At 36.0% G+C, this 22330-nt stretch overlaps 1 protein-coding gene across 1 annotated transcript; it reads right to left on the bottom strand.

Annotated features, from left to right (window-relative positions):
• Positions 1–1941: 1941 nt before the first annotated feature.
• ltb4r2a (leukotriene B4 receptor 2a) lies at positions 1942–21691 on the bottom strand. The gene is made up of 6 exons (XM_048185390.1): positions 21507–21691; positions 21163–21392; positions 4663–5313; positions 2624–2824; positions 2501–2544; positions 1942–2416 (listed from the first exon to the last, which is right to left on the bottom strand). Exons 3-6 carry the CDS (start codon positions 5302–5304, stop codon positions 2101–2103), a joined length of 1203 nt encoding a protein of 400 aa, XP_048041347.1. The 5' UTR covers positions 5305–5313; positions 21163–21392; positions 21507–21691; the 3' UTR covers positions 1942–2100.
• Positions 21692–22330: the final 639 nt, after the last annotated feature.

The following is a 22330-nucleotide window of genomic DNA, read 5'->3' as shown; positions in this document are numbered from 1 at the left end:
AAGCTGACAGAAGCATAACAAACACAGTCATGGCATAGCACAAAGTAAAGAACATGTTCCCACCATCTCTGTGACTTCACTGAAACCCTTTTCTTGTCACATCAAGTCACACCACACACTATAGGAGCAAATGGTTAAATCTAGGATTTTTTTGTTCTCATGTTTGTGGTCTCTCACATTTTGAAAATCTTTTAGTGAGTAACCAGGGATAGTTCACCCAAAAATGAAAATTATTCCATGATTTACTCACCCTCAAGCTATCCTACGTGTACATGACTATCTTCTTTCAGACGAACACAATCTGAGATATATTTAAAAATATTCTTACTCCTCCAAGGTTTATAATGGTTGTGAATGGTAGGCCAAATTCTGAAGACAGAAAAAATGCATCCATCCATAAAAAAAATAAATCCATACAACTCCCAAGGGTTAATAAAGGTCTTTTGAAGCGAAGGGATGCGTTTTTGTAAGAAAAATACCCATATTTAAAACTTTATATATTCAAACAACTAGCTTTCAGCGAAAGATGGCACGCAGAATGCGCAAGTCGACTTGCGCCAAATGAGTAATCCTGACACGATGTATAACACAGGATTATAGGAGTATCATAAGCTTAGATGCCTCTCACGGTTCAAACACATACGGCTGGGCAACAAACTCAAGCTCCTCTTCTCTTACATCAAAATCCTCTGACATTTCTCTTTAAAATTTCTCATTTTAAACTTCTAATTCATGACCAGTGTTTTGTTTTGCTCTCTCCTCTGCGCCTCCGCGTGCGTCATCCCGTCAGGTCAAAGGTTGCTCTTCCGCCCAAATTGACGTGCGCCGTATGCATACGGTCGTCCGCCGGAAGCTCATTATTTAAATTTAAATATGGAGATTTTTTTTTACAAAAATGCATCCCTTTACTTCAAAAGGCCTTTATTAACCCTCAGGAGTCATATGGATTAATTTTTTTTTAATGGATGGATGTATTTTTTCTGTCTTCAAAATTTGGCCTACCATTCACAACCGTTGTAAACCTTGGAGGACTAAAGATATTTTTAATTATATCTCGGATTGTGTTTGTCTGAAAGAAGATAGTCATATACACCTAGGATGGCTTGAGGGTGAGTAAATCATGGGATAATTTTCATTTTTGGGTGAACTATCCCTTTAACTAAGCTCACAAAACATGCACACACATGCAGACATGCATCAGTGTAAAACATCACATTTAATATGAATGATGGCATTATATACAAATGAAAATAGTGTAAACATTTGTTCATTGATTAAGACATAATTAATGCACATAAATCCTCAAACTTTGATTTATCTCATTAATTGTTGTCTCAATTAAACCCCAATTTCCTGATTGCACCCTCTTTTACGGTCATCAGGGTTCAATTGGGCCTGAGAAACCTATCAGGGAATATTACAAGTTATGAAACTCTCTCTCTCTATATATTTTCTACTAATTCTCAGTTGTGACATTTCTTTGTACTCTAATGAGTGCAATCTTTGTCATGTAGCACTGCGAATGTTATGGAAAAGTAATGAAAATTATTTTGAGAGCTTTGTGTCAGTACTAACAAGCATGGACATCGAGTTCCCTCTCAATTCTCAGTACTCGACCAAACTTGTCTCATTGGTCAGTCTTGAATCTTTGTTTACAACCATGCAAACCGTTTGTTAGGGGTGATCAGCAAGCGGGCTCTTTCTGTAACGGTTCATCGGTCTCAGCTGTGTGACACCCTCTACTGGAAAATATCTTTGAAAGCGCTGGAATAAATACAGCTTCCAGTATTCTGTGGAAATTCACTTGTCTGAACCTGTTCTTCATTTAGCCCATTAGTCAACGTATATAGAGTAAAGACCCTGTGGCTGCCTCAGTCTTTGTTCAGGTGATGGTTTGAGTTGGGCACCGGTCTATTTGTTCTCTTGTGTTTTTTTTTTGTGTTTTTTTAAAGTTGGTACAAAGTTTTTATTTTATAAAAGAAACTTGGATTCACTTTTATCTGTTTTAAAAGAACAAGCTGTCCTGATTAACTCGCCATGCAACACTGGAACAACATACAGCGCAACTTTGACCGTAAATTGAATTTCGCAGTCATTCGCTCATTTTCCATTTTTCTGTAGCACAACTTTAATAATCGAGCTCGCGTTAGGGGTAGTGATGGAATCTGAGTCTTTGTCTTTGAGACTTTCTCCTTCATCAGTTTCCTTCTCTCGGTCTCGGCTGTTCTGATTGCTCCGCCGTCCCTTCCGTGACGACTCCAGCGCCGTTCCCTCGAACAGCCGAGCCATGAAAGCCAGGCCCTCCCTCCGGATGTACGACTTTGCAGCGAAGGTGTAGAGGACAGGATTTATGCAGCTACTGACGAAGGCCACGGTGGAGGTGAGCGCTCGCAGCGACATCCAGATCTTATCTAGTCTACCAGAGGAAGAACATAAATGAGTTTATAAATGAGCCGGTGTTACTGAGGTCCCGGTGTGAGCGTTTCTTAAAGTTACTCACCTTTCTTTTCCTGGAGAATCTTTTGGGTGTAATATAGCAGCCACCTGTGTGAGAAAACACTATTTTTAGGGTGCCTTCACATTTGAGACACTTCTGATGAAGCGTTTGATGCATAGCACACACCTGCACCATGTTTATGATGTGGTAGGGCAGCCAGAACAGTCCGAAGGTGATGATGATCGCCAGAATGAGTTTCTCGCTGCGGATGCGTCTGCGAAAGCGCGTCTTGCGGATTCTGCGTAATATGCACATATAACTGCCTATGATCACACCGTACGGCAACAAGAAGGCCAGCACTGTTTCCATACAGTACTGCATCACCACCTACAGATGAACAACAACAGTCAGGAGATATCACAGCCGCAGCGGAGAATGAAGACACTACAGATGATATTTGAATTTTGTTCTTGAAATGTACACATTTGTAAAATTAATTAACACTACTGTTCATAAGTTTAGGGTCACTCATTTTTTTGTGAATAGGCCCATACTTCTATTCAGCAAGGACACAATACATTGATTAAAATTGACAGTAAAGACATGTAAAATGATACAAAGTTTCAAATAAATGCCATTCTTTTTTTAAAGGGTTAGTTCACCCAAAAATGAAAATTCTGTCATTAATTACTCACCCTCATGTAGTTCCACATGTAGTTCTTGAGCAGCAAATCAGCATATCAGAATGATTTCTGAAGGATCATGTGATACTTAAGATTGGAGTAATGATGCTGAAAATTCAGCTTTGCCTCACAAAAATAAATGACATTTTACAATATATTCACAGAAAGTGGTTATTTTAAATTGTAATAATATTTCACAATATTACTCTTTTTACTGTATTTTTTTTATCAAATATATGCAGCCTTGGAAAAACAGCACTTGTAGCACTACAATCAAGATAAAATTCTTTTAAATGGTATTTTATCATATGACTTACACAACATGATTAGCACAAATGTTTCATTGTTTAAAATAAATTTAAAACATATTTGTTTTTATGGTACAAAAAGAATTAATAAAAAGTTTTGTTGAATCAAGTCTGGAATAATATTTCAAAAAAAAAAAAAAAAAAAAAAATATTGCCAGAAGGTTTGTTGGACAAACTACAAACATAAAAATAGTTCTCTGCCAAATGTTTTTGGCAAAAAACACTATTTGTGGCAGGAACTTCATGTAGAGTGACAGTGCCATGGTGTGGAGAAGCTCTTCACACGCATGAAGTTTCAAATGGCCAATTCAACATGAGAATGATATAAAAGCAGAAGGACACAGTTAAAGCAGTCGCAGTCCCTTCCAATCTGACAGAGCCTGAGCAGTTTTTCCAAGGAGATCTTCCATACAGATCCATTCCATGCAGGATACAGATGTGCAAAACTGATAACATTCACAAAAAGCTGAGCTGTAGCCAAAGATTCTTCTACAAGAACTGATGCATACTTTAAACCAGCAAATGCTTAAGGCTTATTTAACTTTTAGGTTAATTCAAACTGTTTTTCAGGTTGTAAAGCTAGAAAATGTGGAACAGTTCAGCAGGGTGAATAATATTTACAAAAGACCCTGAAACTGCATAAATCACATTTTAACAATGACAAAATACAGCACTATATGTTTGTTTATTTTTGTCACTATGGTGATTGTTATTGGTATTATGAAAAACCAGAAGTTTGTTTTCACATGAGGAGAAGTGATTTAAAGATAGAAGCTTTTCATCATCCTGCCATCTCATATACACTACTGTTCAAAAGTTTGGGGTCGGTAAGATTTTTAAAAATGTTTTTAAAAAGAATTCTGCTCACCAAAGTTTCATTTATTTGATCAAAAACAGTAATATTGACAAATATTATTTCAATGTAATAGAATTGTTTTCTATGTGAATATGCTTTTAAATGTAATTTATTATGTAATCAAAGCTGAATTTTTAGCATCATTACTCCAGTCTTCAGTGTCACATGATCTTTCAGAAATCTTTCTAATATTCTGATTTGCTGCTCAAGAAATATTTCTTTTTGTTATCAGTGTTGAAAACAGTTGTGCTGCTTTATAGTTTTGTGGAAATACGTTTTATTTTTTAGGATTCTTTGATGAATAGAAAGTTTTGACTCTAAAGGCTCTTCTTGTATATGTCTGTTGTGATTTGAAATATTAGTGCAGCACAGACTCACATATTGTGGTTGTGGGTGCTTGCAGTCACACACAAAAGGCCCTTCGCTGTTCCCAGTTGTGGTGCCGTTCCCATTTGTGGTCCTGAAAACCAAGACAGGCACTGAGAGTCCCAGAGCAAGAACCCAGAGTCCCACCAGCACCCGTGTAAGGGCCTTGTGGTCCGTCAGCGCGGCGACACGTTTCGGCCACACTATTGCCACCAGCCTGTGCAAACTCATCAGCATGATCAGCAATATAGAAGCATACATGTTGGTGCAACAGAGATAGAACAAGACTTTGCACAGTGCCTCACTGAAAATCCAACTGCGTTTTGCCAAATAAACCATGAAGAAGGGCGTCAGCAGCATGAGGAACCCGTCAGCGAAGGCCAGATTTAGGATCAGGAGGGTGGTGACGGAGCGCTGGCGAGCTCGAGCCAGGATGCTCCAGATAATGAAGACGTTCCCAGGAACGCCAAGGAGGAACACGAGGCCGAGGATGGCAGCACCAGCGATTGCCCCACCTCTGTTGCTCATGATTGTTCCAGAGTTGGCTAGATGCGGTGTTGATGTGTTTAAAGACAGACTGGCAACTGGGATTGAGGGCGTGATGAGGTGTAAGAGAGAAGAGGAGAAAAGGAGCTCACTGTGGTTCAAAGCCATCTCAGCAATCTAATAAGAGGAAAAGAATAGAATTTTGTCAGTAAAGTCGCTGTCTGGCTTGTTTTAAACATTGTTTACACACACCCACAGGTTGTGGCATCACCAAAGTTCATTCAAAAGTATAGAGTCAATAAGTTTTTTTCAGTTTTTGAAAGAAGTCTTCTTTGCTTACCAAGGCTGCATTTATTTGATCAGAATACTGTAAAAACAGTGAAAAATTACTCAAATTTTGAATAACTGTATAAATAATACAGTACCTGGAAGCGCTGAACGTAAACAGCGTATGAGAATGAACACAGAAGGGAAGATATTGTTGAATAAAGTCGTTATTTTTTTTTTGTTTTTGTGCACAAAAACTATTCTTGTCACTTCATAAAATGAAGGTTGAACCACTGCAGTCACGTTGACTGTTTTAACGATGTCTTTAGTACCTTTCTGGACCTTGAAAGTGGTGGTTAAATTTCTGTCTATGGACGAGTCATACACCTCTAGGATTTCAACAAAAATATCTTAATTTGTGTTCTGAAGATGACAGAAGGTCTTACGGGTGTAGAACGACGTGAGGGTGATAATTAATGACAGAACTAACCCTTTAAGTAGTCAGGTACTCTCAACAATGAGCACTTAAAGACATGTTTAGATTATTATGGTCAAAATGACTGAAAAGTACTCATTGCTGAAGTTGCTCTGAAGCTCCCAGCCATGCTTGCATAACTCATCATGCCTTTTTTGCACTAGGCCCTTAAATTGCTGTATTATTTTAGCTAGCAATATTTTAAAATGTAATTTGTAAAAGCTATTATGTTGTATTGAATGTTTGTTGTATATTTATTTATTTTTTGACACTGGGTGGACTGTGGGTCTAATTAGTATATAGGTAGTCAGAGAGTAAAAGAAGTCAGGTGTGTAATGGAGGAAAGCACAATCATTTTTGATAGTGTCAGATTATGAGCAGATTAAAGCAAGCTTGTGTGGATTACTTTGTGTTTGTGTATTGGATCCAGAACTGTGAGTTCAATATGATCTCTATGAGCTTTGAGTTAAATAAAGTCAATAAAAGCAATACTGGAAGGGAAATGTTTCTTGTTTGGATTGCACATGTCAGAAACAACCCTACACCACCACTTCATTTTTGTCACTTCATAATTTATTCCATTTATAGAATCATTACTCCTGCTGCTCAAGAAACATTTATTATTATTATCAATGTTGAAAAAGTTGTGCTGCTTCATATTTTTGGGGAAACAGTGATACATTTTTTGTAGGATTCTCTGATGAAATGAAAAATCTAAAGAACAATTTATTTAAAATCTTTTGTAACATTATAATGGTCTTTAATCTCACTTTTGATCAATTTAATATGTCTTTGCAGAACAAAAGTATTTTCTTTTCTTTTTTAAATAAAAAAAATCATATTTTCAAAAACATTAATTAATTATTATTTACATTTATTATTGCAAACTTTTGACTGGTAGTGTAGCTCATGAATATTAATAAAGTAATGCACAAATAATTTAATTTTATATTTTAACAGTCTATTAGCTTTTCATCTAGTAGTTTTTGTATATCAAAACAATAAAAAGCAGTACATTTACTCAAAACTGAAATGTCAGAAATAACACTATAATATGAATACCTTTATACAAATGTGTCTATGAATTTTCAGCTCAAAATACCCCAGAGATCATGTTTTATAGCTTGTCAAATTGGCCCCTGTTTGGGTGTGAGCTAGAGGTCTTCATGGGTCCAAAAATTCATACCCAAACCAGAAGAGACCCGTAAATGTGCTACACGGAACCGACCCGGGCCCGACTATTATTTTGAAAGTTGGACCCGGACCCATGCAGAACCGAGAAATGCCATAAATGTACTACCCGGAACCAACGCGGACCCGTCTATTATTTGAAAGCTGTACCCGAACCCGGCCGGGAAGTCACAGACCCGACTGGACCCAATCGGCACATAGGTCTATTGCACAGCAAATTGCTATAAAAGTCAATAAACAAGTTGCGAAAATAAAACATTTTGTCTTACCTAATGTACCTGTTTGTGATGCACTTACCAAGAAAGTTCATCCGTTATTCCTCTCTCTGATTGAAATGCTTAATCCACTCATTACACCAGCTTTAAAAGTCCACTTGCTGTCACAATGACAAATATGACTTTGCAGTTTTGCATTTTGTTGTATCTCGAGTCAACTCATATAATAAAATAGCTTTGACTGTTTGCCCTTTTGAACTATAATAACGATTGCTTGTTCAGTGACATGGCTGCTGACGTTAGCATTACTTATTTGCGACCATTTCTGTGCTTTCTGAGCCGAGTCCAACCAAAACTTTAGATATAACAAGACGGTTCATTCATAATATTATAAAAATAGGAGAAAGAAATTGCGCTAGCATGAGACTGCACATGCGTGTTAGCTGGAGCAACCTGAAACATAAGCTTTTAAACACATTTTGAGCATCAGAAAACATTAGTGTGATAGTTCACCTCAGATTTTGTTAATGATTTGAAATATGTTATTTAAATGTGAGCGTGCAAGGCTACGCAGGCTACAAGCAGTTTTTGAGATTTGAAGTTTGATTGCATTACTGTTGCACACAATAGGAATAGGAAAACTCGATGATCACCATTCGCTTGCTTTAACTCTGCCCGCTCTGCTTCTGATGGCTGGGGTCGCTCGTGTTTTTTTCCACCTTATTTCCTGGCTCATACTTTGCAAGTTACAAAACACACGCACAGCGCTGACTGACTCCCAACACGGCCGGGTGATCTCCGAATCAGATCGGCTCGGGTATACACACAATGTTAATCAGACCCGGGAACCGAAGTAATAGATTGGGACCCGACCCGTACCCATCTGACCATTTAAAATATAGACCCAAACCCGTACGGGTCCCGGGTCAGGTCACGAGTACTCATTGTAGACCTCTAGTGTGAGCAAAAACATGTCTTTTTTTGTGTGTGTCCCTTTAAATGCAAATGAGCTGCTCCCGGCCCCCTTTCCAGAAGAGGGCGGAGCTTTAACAGCTCACGCTTCCCAAAAAAAAAAAAAAAAAAAAAAAACTGGAGAATCCAGTCAAAATGTCAGAAAGAGTAGGGGAAAATCTGGAACCGCGTGTTTGGAGAGACCATTTATGATTTATGGGGATTATAACAAATTGTGGACACACATCTATGTTCAAAAACACCTTATAAAAGTGAATTTTGCATAATAGGTCCCCTTTAATATCAGTGTTATTCAATTCACCTCTGCTCACATAACACACTAAAAAAATGCCAGGAATTTACAAGATTAAAGAGTATTTTACAATAAAAATTTACAGTGAAATGAATGCATGCTGGGTCATTTTCTTACATATTATTGTGAATCAACAGCAAAATTATACTTACATCACAGTAATTTACTGCTCTTGTTTTACTGTGAATTCACATGATAAAGTTGTGTTTAATCATGCTTGCCATTGTAAGAAATTATATTCTTTACCAATGTAATTGATTTAAAGTCACTGTGATGGTGATCAGTGTTCCATTTGCTTGGGATCTTGGACCTGGGCTATACTTTAATTTCACACCAAAATTTAACAGTTTAGAGAAATATGACAAGTCAGACGGATTTCACAATCAATTTTGAAATGCCCCAAAATCTTTGCAACACACATTTCAATAGCACACAGTTTATTGATTTTTTTTTTTTTTTTTATATCAAAGATTTTTTTTCCTCATCACACAGTAATTTGATGGAGTATTATTTTACTGATCAACTAATATGCTCAAATGAACTTCTAACATGATTAATTTAATTTGATAATGACATCCGTTCAATAGGGCTTTGTAAGTCAGTAGCTATAAAAGCATAGAGCAATGACACTTTTCAGCAGTATTGGTTCTATTTTCTCATTAATTTCTTCCATAGGGATTAAAAAAAAAAAAAAAAAAAACCTTCAATGATTGAGATTTAAGCCATTAACCAAATCACGCAGTGCTGAGATGAATCATGGCATTGCAAACATTGATTTGAACCAAAAATATGAGAACATTAGTAAAAAAAAAAAAATTGTTCTTTATGTATTTTCAGAAATGAACAACAATGTGAAGAATTTCACATGACATTACTGAATAAACAAAAACTGTACAATCTAAAAGTCATTAGTTTTTAGTATATGCTACTAAAATCTGCATTTTTAGTTTCTTGCATAATATATCATATACAAAAATATAGAAGTAGTTTCAGAGTTTAGTGAGAATTACTGTGGCCATTAAAGTGAATCTTTACAAAATTAAAGTTATTTGGATTATGGATTCAAGAAAAGTACAAAACAACAATTAATAATCTCAGTGTTCATGGTTGGTCTGTCTTGGAGATATAATTAATTTTGAAGATTTATTACATGTTAAGAAAGAGATTATGTCTTTTTAAATAATCAATTAACACTGCTTTTGTCATTTTTTACAAGATTTGCCACCAAAAAAAAATCATTAGGTTTTACCAAAATTTCACTTTTGGTAATAACGAATGACTATATTTTCAAACAATGCAGCCTGATATCTAGCTAACTAGCTAGTTAGCTTGCTAGCAAGCTAGCAAAAGGACAATCAAACATTTTATATTCAGTACAAGTTTTTAAAATATTACAACATTTTCCATGTTTCATAGCAGTTGTACCGAATGACCTGATGTTTCGAGGCATGCGTATGAGCAAGTGAAAACATAAAATTTTTAAATAGAAAAATAAAATTTTTAAACATTTTTAAATGTTTCTGATGCAGAAAAGTTAGTTCCTGCATTCATGATGTCTAGAGTAGATTACTGTAATGCATTACTAGCTGGTTGTCCTGCATCCTCAATAAACAAGCTACAACTAGTCCAAAATGCTGCTGCTAGAATTCCTGACTAAAGTTTTCTTGACTAGGTCAAGAAAATATGATCATATAACACCAAATTTATCATCTCTACACTGTTTAACTATTAAGTTCCGTATCGATTATAAAATATTGCTACTGACCTAAGGCCCTAAATGGATTAGCTCCTGTGTATTTAACTGATCTTCTATCGCCCTACAATCCATCTTTAAGTTCACAAAACTCTGGGCTCCTGGTTGTACCTCAGATATCTAAAGCAACTAAAGGAGGGAGAGCATTGTCACATTTGGCTCCTAAACTCTCGCTCAGACTCACTCAGACACATCTCTTTATTCACATAATGCATCTCATATCCTTATACTCTATATCAGATCAATTGCACATGACTATCTTTGCTTAATGTTATGAACAGCAGCTACGCTAATTATTCTCCATTTGCTTTTCTGTTTTTATCTCAGGATGCCCGTCCCGAGGTCACTAGAGTACATCAGCTTTGGCTTGGATCCAGCCTCTTATGAAGGCTTCAGATGACCAACACCTGTGAAGAGACGGCGCCAACTTCTGCGAGGACTTCAGATGACGCAAACTCTGGATCAACATGCACCATTCCAAATGTTGCTATATATCCTAATCGTTGTTAATATGTATTCAGTACTCCCATGAGCTCATTGTTTCTACCTTAAATTAATACATTGTTAGCTAACTGCGTGATTTGTATATGTAAATTGCTGAAATTTCAAAAATTGGACACAGCCATCTCTGATAACATTACTCTAAATTGTAATGTTGACATATATTCTATGTAAAGCTGCTTTGAAACAATATGTATTGTGAAAAGCGCTATAAAAATAAATGTGAATTAAATTGAATTGAATGACTTGATCCAAAATGGTCCCTTTATATTGGTTACTCCGAATGACATCAATGCAATTTATTTTTCGGACATTCAATGACTTCTACACATCATTTTAATACTATTTTGCACTATGTTGATACACTATATTGCCAAAAATTTGGGGACGCCTGCCTTTACATGCACATGAACTTTAACGACATCCCATTCTTAATCCGTAGGGTTTAATATGGAGTTGGCACCCTTTGCAGCTATAACAGCCTCAATTCTACTGGGAAGGCTTTTCACAAGGTTTAAGAGTGTGTTTATGGTAATTTTTGACCATTCTTCTAGAAGCGCATTTGTGAGGTCAGGCACTGATGTTGGACAAGAAGGCCTGGCTCACAGTCTCCGCTCTAATTCATCCCAAAGGTGTTCTATCGGGTTGAGGTCAGGACTCTGTGCAGGCCAGTCAAGTTCCTCCACACCAAACTCACTCATCCATGTCTTTATGGACCTTGCTTTGTGCACTGGTGCACAGTCATGTTGGAACAGGAAGCGGCCATCCCTAAACTGTTCCTTCAAAGTTGGGATCATGAAATTGTCCAAAATGTCTTGGTATGCTAAAGCATTAACAGTTCCTTTCACTGGAACCCCTGAAAAACAACCCCACACCATAATCCCCCCTTCACCAAACTTTACACTTGGCACAATGCAATCAGGCAAGTACCATTCTCCTGGCAACCGCCTAACCCAGACTCATCCTTTGGATTGCCAGACAGAGAAGCGTGATTCGTCACTCCAGAGAACACGTCTCCACTGCTCTAGAGTCCAGTGATGGCATGCTTTACACCACTGCATCCGACGCTTTGCATTGCACTTGGTGATGTAAGGCTTGGATGCAGCTGCTCAGCCATGGAAACCCATTCCATGAAGCTCTCTACGCACTGTTCTTGAGCTAATCTGACGGCCACACGAATTTTGGAGGTCTGTAGCTATTGACTCTGCAGAAAGTTGGCGACTTCTGCGCACTGTGTGCCTCAGCATGCGCTTACCCCGCTCTGTGATTTTACGTGGCCTACCACTTCGTGGCTGAGTTGCTGTTGTTCCCAATTGCTTCCACTTTGTTATGATACCACTAACAGTTGACCGTGGAATATTTAGCAGTGAGGAAATTTCATGAATGGACTTATTGCACAGGTGGCAACCTATCACGGTACCACACTTGAATTCACTGAGCTCCTGTGAGCGACCCATTCTTTCACAAATGTTTGTAGAAGCAGTCTGCATGCCTAGGTGCTTGATTTTATACACCTGTGGCCATGGAAGTTATTGGAACACCTGAATTCAATGATTTAGAGGGGTATCCCAATATTTTTTGCCAATATAGTGTATATGATGTTATAAAATCATGCCAGAATAAAAAAAAAATATACATTTATTACATTTTAAGATATTTTAATCACAAATGAATTGGCTGTATTGGCCTTTGGATGGTTAAACCGAATTACCTTTTGACACTTCAAAATCTTTAAAATACTTTATATGTAGCAAAATATAATTAAAACCTTTTGGATTCAATAAAAGAGATCTAGTTCTACTACCTTACATACTTTGGATGTCATATCTTTGTTTTTTATTATTATTTAGGCCTTTGGACAAAAAAAAAAAAAAGTCACGTCATTGACCCTTACACAAAATAGGGTTTTTATTTCCAGTACCTGACTGCTGCATATGACAGATGACTCGTTGGTGAAGTTGTTCCAGGTTCTATCCCACTCAATAACATTTAATTTTGATAAAATTGCAGCTGAATATCAGTGGATGTATACCGAGAGCAAACACATTTGTTTGCATTTTGGAGATGCTTTAGATATTAGACACTCATAAAAAGGGTGTGAGCCACCGTAAATGATGTCTGTGGCCTTTATACAACAGAGCTGTACACTCAGTGCGTCTCAGTGGCGGCCAGTAAAAAAGCCGTCAGAAAAAATAATTTCCACAGAGCCACTTTACTGCACATTAGTGAATGCATTAGTACACGGCAGACGCCGACAGGCTCCCTGATGCATTTACAAAAATAATATTTTGCTGAAGTGATTATATGAGTCTGTGTAATGTGATCGTTATCTCATCACACCAGAACTCCGCATCGCATCTGTCAAATTCAATATGACCGCAAACCATCTGTACAAGAGGCACCAGTGCGGTACACCGAGTGAAAGAACACAGACAACCAGAACATGAATAAACTCCATGTCCATTAGAGGCCCTCAGGGAGAGGAAAGAATAGAGATGCAGATCAAGTGAAGGAAAAGTCTAGAAAACTACAAGTGAACCTGACATGAAGAATTGACAATGAAAATTGTGCCAACTCAGTCTTCAGCGTGCAAGTGTTTGCATGAAAGACCCACTTACATGCCCACAAACTGTGTGTTCATCACTACAGGAAGTTTATACAGGAAATAACTTGTGAAACATGTACTGAGGTGTTTTTTTTTTAACTAGAAGGTGAATCTAGATGTTAACAATTGATATTTAATAAGCATCATCTCAAAAACTTTTTGCAATGTCTTTGACCATGCTTAAAACCATTAGAAGATACGGAGTTATGATATTTAGACAATATGACATTATACTCAACCTCTACAATAAAAAAATTTTTTTCATTAATACAGTGTACGTTTTTCTTCATTTACCCCAAAAGAATGGAAGTGAAATGTGACAACATGCCCCACAGGTTAAAATGTTATCTGATATAATCAAACAGTATACAAGACAAACTAAAATATTTTGTCAATAAAATACAATTATTAACTTTTTCATATAAAACAATGGCATTTTTTAATAATTAATAGTTTGACAACAAATGCTGCAAAACAGCTATAAAGATTAACAGATGGAGATTAAAAATTATAGCAGATTTGTCTCATTTTATATAAACAAAAAAACAGATGAAAAATGTATTTCAGTAGGAGATTTACTTTTGGATAAATAAATGTTTAGTGATATCTTCCAAAGATTTTTGAATTTTGGCGCAAATATTTCTCTATAGTGTTGATATGGCAACTAGTAAATACACTAAGTTTTGTCATGTTAGCATGTGTGGAAACTTTTAAACCATTTGTGTTACAACTAGCCCGGGGTTGTGTCCTGCGCACCCCTACTACAAAATGCCAAGAAATAATATTTCCACATTCTTGTGCAACATTATTAGTAATAGTAAAGTCATCAAAGTTACGAAATAACACAAGGAATTATGGGAATGATGCGATGACAAATATGTGACACAACTGGAAACTTTTATATTTGAACTTCTTCATCTATACATCAAAATACATTCTTTTGGAAATCATGCTCAAAAAAGACATTACATTTTTAAAATCCTAATTTTAATTACAAGAGATATATTAGGATACAAATGATATGTTAATAAAGAATGATATAGGAAAAAAAAAAAATTTAACTGTAATGGACAGCTCAAACATTTAGTAGAGATTTAAAATAAAATAATATAAACAAAGTATAAAAATGAAATGTACCACAAAATTAATTTCATCTACACTATTTTATTATTTTTATTTTTTAAGCACTTTGAATTACCAGTGTGTATGAAATGTGCTATATAATAACTTGCTTTGCCTACAAAATACAAATAAATATATATATGATATATATATATATGGGAATGATGTGGTGCCTAAAACATGCAAAACAATTTGAAACTTGAAGCTTCTTTGTCTAAAGAAGAATTCATTCTGGGTGGTTTTTTGAACACTACTGAAGGAGGAACATGTGCGATGAGCAATTCCTGGAGCTTTCACACTATGCACTTCAAATTTTCCATTAAATAATAATAAAACTTGATTTGAGACTTGATTTGATTCATATAGGCTCTGTTTCACTGTTTATATTTATTTACAACACTACAACACTACAACTGAAGTCTGCAAGTCAAGAGGCCTTAAAGATCATGAGAAACAAGATGTTTAAAGTTGCAAAACGCTCTACAGATGACATTCACATCACCAACCATATCTCTGCAGAAGACCACATCAGACATTTCAATTAATCACTGTATGAGAAACAAGTACACAAATACATGATTGGATGGAAAAACTTTCTCTGTGTTCTTTTTTTTTGCCTGCAGCTATGAGTCTTAGAAATGATGCTTGTGTAAGCAGACTTTATTTCCTCCTGACCTTATTATGTGTAGTTTATCACAAGGGCATTTATATTTAATCATCTTTCAGGGATGAGCTGTCTAGTTCTAGCCATTAATGCTGCAAAGCTTTTGTGGTTAGATTTGATGATAAGAGGTCAGGGAACATTGTCAAAGTTAACCAAGAGTCTTGAGGAGGACAAAGATTTTAATCATCAAACCGACAGTTCACTCAGACATGAAAACTGTCATCAATTACTCACTCTCATGTTGCTTCAAACCTGACTTCTGTGAAACACAAGGGGATTGTTAAAAAAATCTTCATGTGCTTTTAAGCATACAAAACGTTATCTGCTGTAGCTTTCAAATATCATACATATTAGCTAAATCCAATAATTCAGTCTGTTCCTCACTCAAAACTAATATACAAATTCAAAAGACTCAGAATATAGTGCTCAAGTCATAAAATAAACAGCCAAAACAAATAAAAAGTCTTCAGTTCCAAGTTGAAAACTGTGTCGTGTAAACGGCCCCTAAAGTGTGCTTGATGAGAAGCAGCAGGATTGAAAACCAATGGTTTTTGGTGTTTTCACTTTTCAGAAGCTTGACAGCTGCTTTTGTTGTGTGGGAAACATCTTAGATGAAGATCATAGATTTCCATTGTGCTGCACAGGAAAAATAAAGTCATACGGGTCTGGAAGAACATCATGCGGGTGTGTGAGACAAAACTTTGATTTTTGAGTGAACTATTGAGTTGGTAAGGGATCATCTGATTATGGGAGACTGGGGGTTTAACACTCAGTTTAACTAAAAGGTGATAACTAATCATTGATAACTAACCATTATCATAATGCAGCAGTACAAGCCATAAGTCTTTGTATATAGATATAAAGGTTTTTGTGGACTAAAACCAATTTTAAAATGGGAAAAAATCAATATTTTTTATATTGGGTTATAATTTGTTATGCATGCTAAATGACAATTAGACAACATGCTTCTATATTAACAGATTATCTTGTTTAACATTATATATAACATTATATTGTATGACACTCTAAAAAATGCTGGGTTGGGTTGAAAAGGACAAACCCAACAATTGGGTTGTTTTAACCCAGCGGTTGGGTTAAATGTTTGCCCAACTTGCTAATAGTTTTATTTAACTCAACTATTGTTTAAAAATTACTGTATTGCTTGCTTAAAATGAACCTAAAGTATGTTGGAAATGAACAATTATTAATACACATTTATTAAATTGCTTATTAACACATGTTCTTTTGATTATTATTGTTGCCTCTAGTAATTATGTGTCTGATCTTTAATTTCCAAACTAATTTGGGTTCATTTTAAGCCAGCTTTATAGTAATTTTTAAACAATAGTTGGGTTAAATAAAACTGCCCAGCACGTTGGGCAAACGTTTAACACAACCGCTGGGTTTGTCCACTTTCAACCCAACTTGGGTTGTTTTAACCCAGCATTTTTTTAGAGTGTACATTACTCAAATCTTTAACCTAAATGTAAAAAAAAGCTAAAATATCATGTCTCATCAGACAAGGAGGGATGTGACATGACAAAGACTGAAGAAATTAGAGAAATTTCAGAGATAAAGCCAATTGTAAAGAGTGACTAAAGATAGTATCTAAATGGGTACATTTCACCTATAAAAACTGCTTTTAAAAAGTAGATTTGACTAACAAATACATTTTACACTGATGTATTATATTAGTGACAATGGGTCAGTTGTAACCAGTGTTGGGGGTTATGCATTACAAGTAACTTGAGTTACATAATCAGATTACTTTTTCAAGTAACTAGTAAAGTAACTATTTTTTTTTTTTCAATTTACAAAAAAATATCCAAGTTACTTTTTCAAATAAGTAACGCAAGCTACTTTTTCATATTTATTGACTGACAGCTCTCCTCTCCCCATGTTGAGAGAAATAAAGTGCAGAGGTGTTATGTGCGCTGTGTGAACATTCAGTATTCCTCAAAATGAATAAAAACTCTGAAATGCAATCTCAGAATTTTACACAAACCTGTAATAATTAACTATATTAAATTACACAAAAAAAAAAACCTCACTTTATTAAGCAATGTCTTTGCTGCGGACCTTCAGTGATCTACTGTAATTAAACCATACTAATAAGCAAAAATTACTTTAGATTAGATTTAGAAATAAGAGGGCTGAACTTCCTTCTCCTGTATCCTATTCTTCTTTAATCCAGAAAGGCTGAAAGACTTGTTTGAGCTGCGCCCTCTACTGTACAGACATAAATATCCATTTCCTTCAGCCTGGGGCTTATTCATTTCACTTTTGGAGTGAAAGTACCTTAACATTTGCCAAAAATATAACTTTTTTGTTGTTATTAAAAAACAAACAAGCAAGCCCAGCCCAGGTGAGAAAAAGTAACGCAAAAGTAATGTAACACATTACTTTCCATAAAAAGTAACTACGCAATTAGTTACTTTTTTAGGGAGTAACGCAATATTGTAATGCATTACTTTTAAAAGTTACTTTCCCCAACACTGGTAGTAACTACCTAATTTACACAGTTTTAAGCTGTAAATTAAAAAACAACACATTCATTTGTTGCAGATAAAAGTCGGAAAATCATATCACAGTTTGTTGTGCTATTCAGTGAAAAAAACAGTGAATACATCATTATTTCAAAACTACAGGGACAAGTAATTTCTTTGCCATCAGTTTCATGGGAAAGTGGGACTGAACCTGGAATTACTGGAAATATTTTTCAACTGTATAACTGCTTCCTGATAGCGAGACCAGACATGAACACTACTAGTGTAAACATATTCCAGAAAACTTTTACAGTTTTTTCCAAATTCCACCAAAACCAACACCATACAAAACTGGGATAAGAAGTAAGAAAGGTAGAATGATAACGATATTTGCTCAAATAAAGTTCAACACGCTTGGATTGACTTTCTGACATTCCCATTTGAATGTGGCCAGTCTTTGGTCTGTAGTGTTTGTCTAGTGTACGTCTCAGAGATTTGACATAGTCTGAGACATACACCTCAAACAGACGTGAAAATCCTCTCACACCCACTATATACACAAACACACCTTTTGTGAGACGCATTTGAGTAATGAGCCTGCTGACTACACCTGTACACAGACCTGATTTTGAATCAAATCACAGCACGTACTCACACACTACACAATTAAACACACATTTGTGGCTTTGTGTAAAACTGCAGACAGATTACTTGCAATTCCAACTTTTACAAGAATAATTACTGTTATTTTGGTTTCCATCTGACTAAATCAAACAGTTCATATTAAGCAGATGTTGTATTGCACAGCACTGGCTTGCAAAGGAAGTATCATGTCTTAACACGCATTACGCAGATGACAATATTCAAGTGACGTGCACAGAAAGAACTGATAATAAATGTGAGATGTGTGCTGGCATGAGCCACACTTTTTCCTGGAGTGCTGAAAGTTCTCGCAAAAAAAACAAAAAAAAAACAGCATTGACTGCAACTTTGTCTGCAGCCCAAATATAGCACAGGTTGCATACCGTGGCAGTGTGATGCACAAATACACCTGGAACATACAGTGATGGTCATATCATGATACTGTGAGAACCAGATTTATGTACTATGGTATTTTTAGGTTATTTCAAAAAGTGACATGGCACATGTCCACAAGAGTTGCATGTACATTGTACTGTTTGCTATCCATGCATGCATATTTTGTCATGCATAAGAGTCACATTAGGCTGCAGATCTATATTGGTTCTTGTTACTTTTATGATGTTTAATTAAATGCATTTAATTATTACTGTTTATACAAAGTGGTGCATTTCTTTGCAATGACATATAAACGTGTTCACAGGCTTTTTATTGCAGCACACAGGGAGTGTAAACTTATTTACATAAGAATCACAATCAGGCCATAAATGCAGTCAAGCTAGTCACTTGTTCTATGTCAGGATTTCTTAAAATTTATGGAATGTTACAGTATTTATTATAAATGATTTATCCGTGCACTTAATTTTTGTTTAAAATTCATGTGCCTAGTAATCTTTAAAGGTGCCCAAGAATGCTTTTTCACAAGATGTAATATAAGTCTAAGGTGTCTCCTGAATGTGTCTGTGAAGTTTCAGCTCAAAATACCCCATAGATTTTTTTAAATTAATTTTTTTAACTGCCTATTTTGGGCATCATTAACAATGCACTGATTTACACTCGGCGCCGCCCCCTTAAATCGCAAGCTCCCTGCCACACCAGCTGTCGACTATATTACAGCGCATTTACAAAGTTCACACAGCTAATATAACCCTCAAATGGATCTTTACAAGATGTTCGTCATGCATGCTGCATGCATGCTTCGAATTATGTGAGTAAAGTATTTATTTGGATGTTTACGTTTTATTCTGAGTGAATTTGAGGCTGTCCTCCGTGGCTAACGGCTAATGCTACACTGTTGGAGAGATTTATAAAGAATGAAGTTGTGTTTATGCATTATACAGACTGCAAGTGTTTAAAAAATGAAAATAGCGACGGCTCTTGTCTCCGTGAATACAGTAAGAAATGATGTTAACTTTAACCTCATTTAACAGTACATTAGCAACATGCTAACGAAACATTTAGAAAGACAATTTACAAATATCAGTAAAAATATCATGCTATCATGGATTATGTCAGTTATTATTGCTCCATCTGCCATTTTTCGCTGTTGTTCTTGCTTACCTAGTCTGATGATTCGGCTGTGTGCAGCTCCAGACGTTAATACTGGCTGCCCTTGTCTAATGCCTTTTATAATGTTGGGAACATCATGGGCTGGCATTATGCAAATATTGGGGGCGTACACCCCGACTGTTACGTAACAGTCGGTGTTATGTTGAGATTCGCCTGTTCTTCGGAGGTCGTTTAAACAAATGAGATTTATATAAGAAGGAGGAAACAATGGTGTTTGAGACTCACTGTATATGTCTTTTCCATGTACTGAACTCTTGTTATTTAACTATGCTAAGGTAAATTCAATTTTTGAATCTAGGGCACCTTTAATCGAAATAACTTCCCCTCCCTCTTGCAGTGACTTCTCTTCTTTGATGATGAGGGCGGGCAACCTGTCAATTATATGAGATCCACTAATAGCAAACCACAACCATCCAACCCATTCCCCATGAAGCTGTTTCATTCTGATTTATGTCACAATATGGAAGAAAAAGCTATTGCAACGGTTTAATGTCAACTTTAACTCTGGCCTTGAAGATCACTGTCCAACCTCCAAACCCAATCAAACTCCCCTGCATGTAATTTTCTAGTAATCCTGAAGACATTGATTAGCTTGTTCAGGTGTTTGATTAGGGTTGAAGCTAAGGTCTGTAAGGACCAGAGTTGAGACACCTCAATGTAGGTTGACCAGTTTCAACACCTTCTTGTTGCTGGACTAACAGATTGGATTGGAAAGATGGGAAATTTTGGACATTGTATTTTTATTTAACACTCTAGAAAAAGGGCTACCAAGAATACCAAGAATTTTAATCAATATCTTTAGGCAAAAAAAAAAAAAATTATAAAATGCATAACGAGAGGAAGATTGACCAATCAATTTACAAGCAGTTCATTCAAATCTACTTTAATTCTTCCTCTATAAATTTTACTCTATTGTATTTCTTTCCAGATGAATCTACACATACATTTAAATGTCTTCTGTAAAACATTCAAAAAGTTGCTATATAAATTAATAAAGTTTTCAGATGGTAGGTGGTGCAAGCAACATCAAGATAAGAGGTTCGATTCCCAGATAACGTAATGTGTATACTGAATGCTTCTATTAAAGGCAGAAATGTGCATTTATATTATGCATAAAACACAGATATGGTACTAATACAGCGAATAAAAATTAAGTAATTTAAGCTAATTGACCAGATTTCTCAACATCTCTGTTGCTGTAATCACAGTGATAATTATTAACTAACTTCACACGGATGACCGAAACAGATAAGACTGAAACGACTATTAGCCTACCTTCTGAGACGTCCAGTGGCTGAAACAGCTATGAATGAAAGCGAAGTTTATACGTTCCCTTTTCTTTCTTTCTCAGTTCCTCCACAGGTAATTCAGTGTTTCCTGGTGCTCTCACTGCGGTCGTCTCTCGTTCCTCTCGATAGTCCACATAGTTCTGTGGCTCTTTATACACTCTGTTCAGCCTCATGTCTCGGCGTGTTATCAGTCCCTCTCTCTCCCTGTCTGTCTGTCTGTAAGTATGGAGAGGTGGAGTTTATCTTTCCTGTCTTCGCCTTCATCGTATCATATCATTTGATCATCTGTGTCCTAAAATATTTCGAAATATGCAGCTATAAATGACTCACTTCCAATAAAAATGTAACTCGAGCGCACACACATCAAGAACCTCCCTCTTGTTAGGAATTATAAACTCCTGAATCAGCATCCTGCACTCGTACAGTTGCTTGTGTAAACTTGTGTTGGCACACACAAGTATACACATTTGCTTGGGTAGTAGGCTAGGCCTACTAAAATAAACGAGACCAAGCCATTGACTTTTGTCCTTAGTACGGTGTACATATTAGGACATCTTCACACTTCAGTCATACAACGAAAAGGAGTCATGCCTCAGACTAAAAGGCTTCAGTCATTGGAAAAATTCTGTCAGGTGTCAGGTCTTGTACAATTAGGAATCGACGAATCTCAGAATAAAAGGCATCAGACAAAAAGGCATCATTTTTTTTTTTTTTTTGGCCATGATTTTTTGTATAACTTTTTATTGGGTCCGTGTACATTTTGATAGTTTGTTTTCTAATTTGAAATGAAATACGCAGAAACGAGAAAACGGTCGTTTCCCGTTTTATTGGTTTGTTAAAAAAAACGGGAAAACGAGATTTTGACTCGATCTTTTTTTTCGGGTCACGGATAGAAAACGGAAACACGACTTCAAAACTCATTTTCCACATGTGGGCAGTCATTACACGCCCCTTTCAGCCGATTGGTCTATCAAATCTGAGCCAGTGACGTCATCTTCAGTTCGTTCAACAAAATAATAGTCCTCTGCCACTATATCAGTAGATGTCATAAATCGGCTTTCTTCTGTGCAACCTAACGCGTATTTCATAGAAATATGTTTGCACAGATAAAAAGTTTTAAAAACCTACAGTAAATTTAATTAAGTCTGTTTTTA

Source organism: Megalobrama amblycephala, linkage group LG3, assembly GCF_018812025.1.
Source record: "Megalobrama amblycephala isolate DHTTF-2021 linkage group LG3, ASM1881202v1, whole genome shotgun sequence".
NCBI lineage: Eukaryota > Metazoa > Chordata > Actinopteri > Cypriniformes > Xenocyprididae > Megalobrama > Megalobrama amblycephala.
The sequence above is the reverse complement of the archived record's forward strand: the minus strand, read 5'-3'. Positions and strand labels throughout refer to the sequence as shown.

What these genes read in the sequence shown, in the direction of transcription:
- ltb4r2a (XM_048185390.1), bottom strand. Translation starts at nt 5,304, where the DNA reads ATGGCTTTGAACCACAGTGAGCTCCTTTTCTCCTCTTCTCTCTTACAC. An exon ending in AGCACCCACAACCACAATAT is followed by an intron (nt 2,825 to 4,662) that starts GTGAGTCTGTGC and finishes GTTCATCTGTAG; the next exon opens with GTGGTGATGCAGTACTGTAT. An exon ending in GATTCTCCAGGAAAAGAAAG is followed by an intron (nt 2,417 to 2,500) that starts GTGAGTAACTTT and finishes TTCCTCTGGTAG; the next exon opens with ACTAGATAAGATCTGGATGT.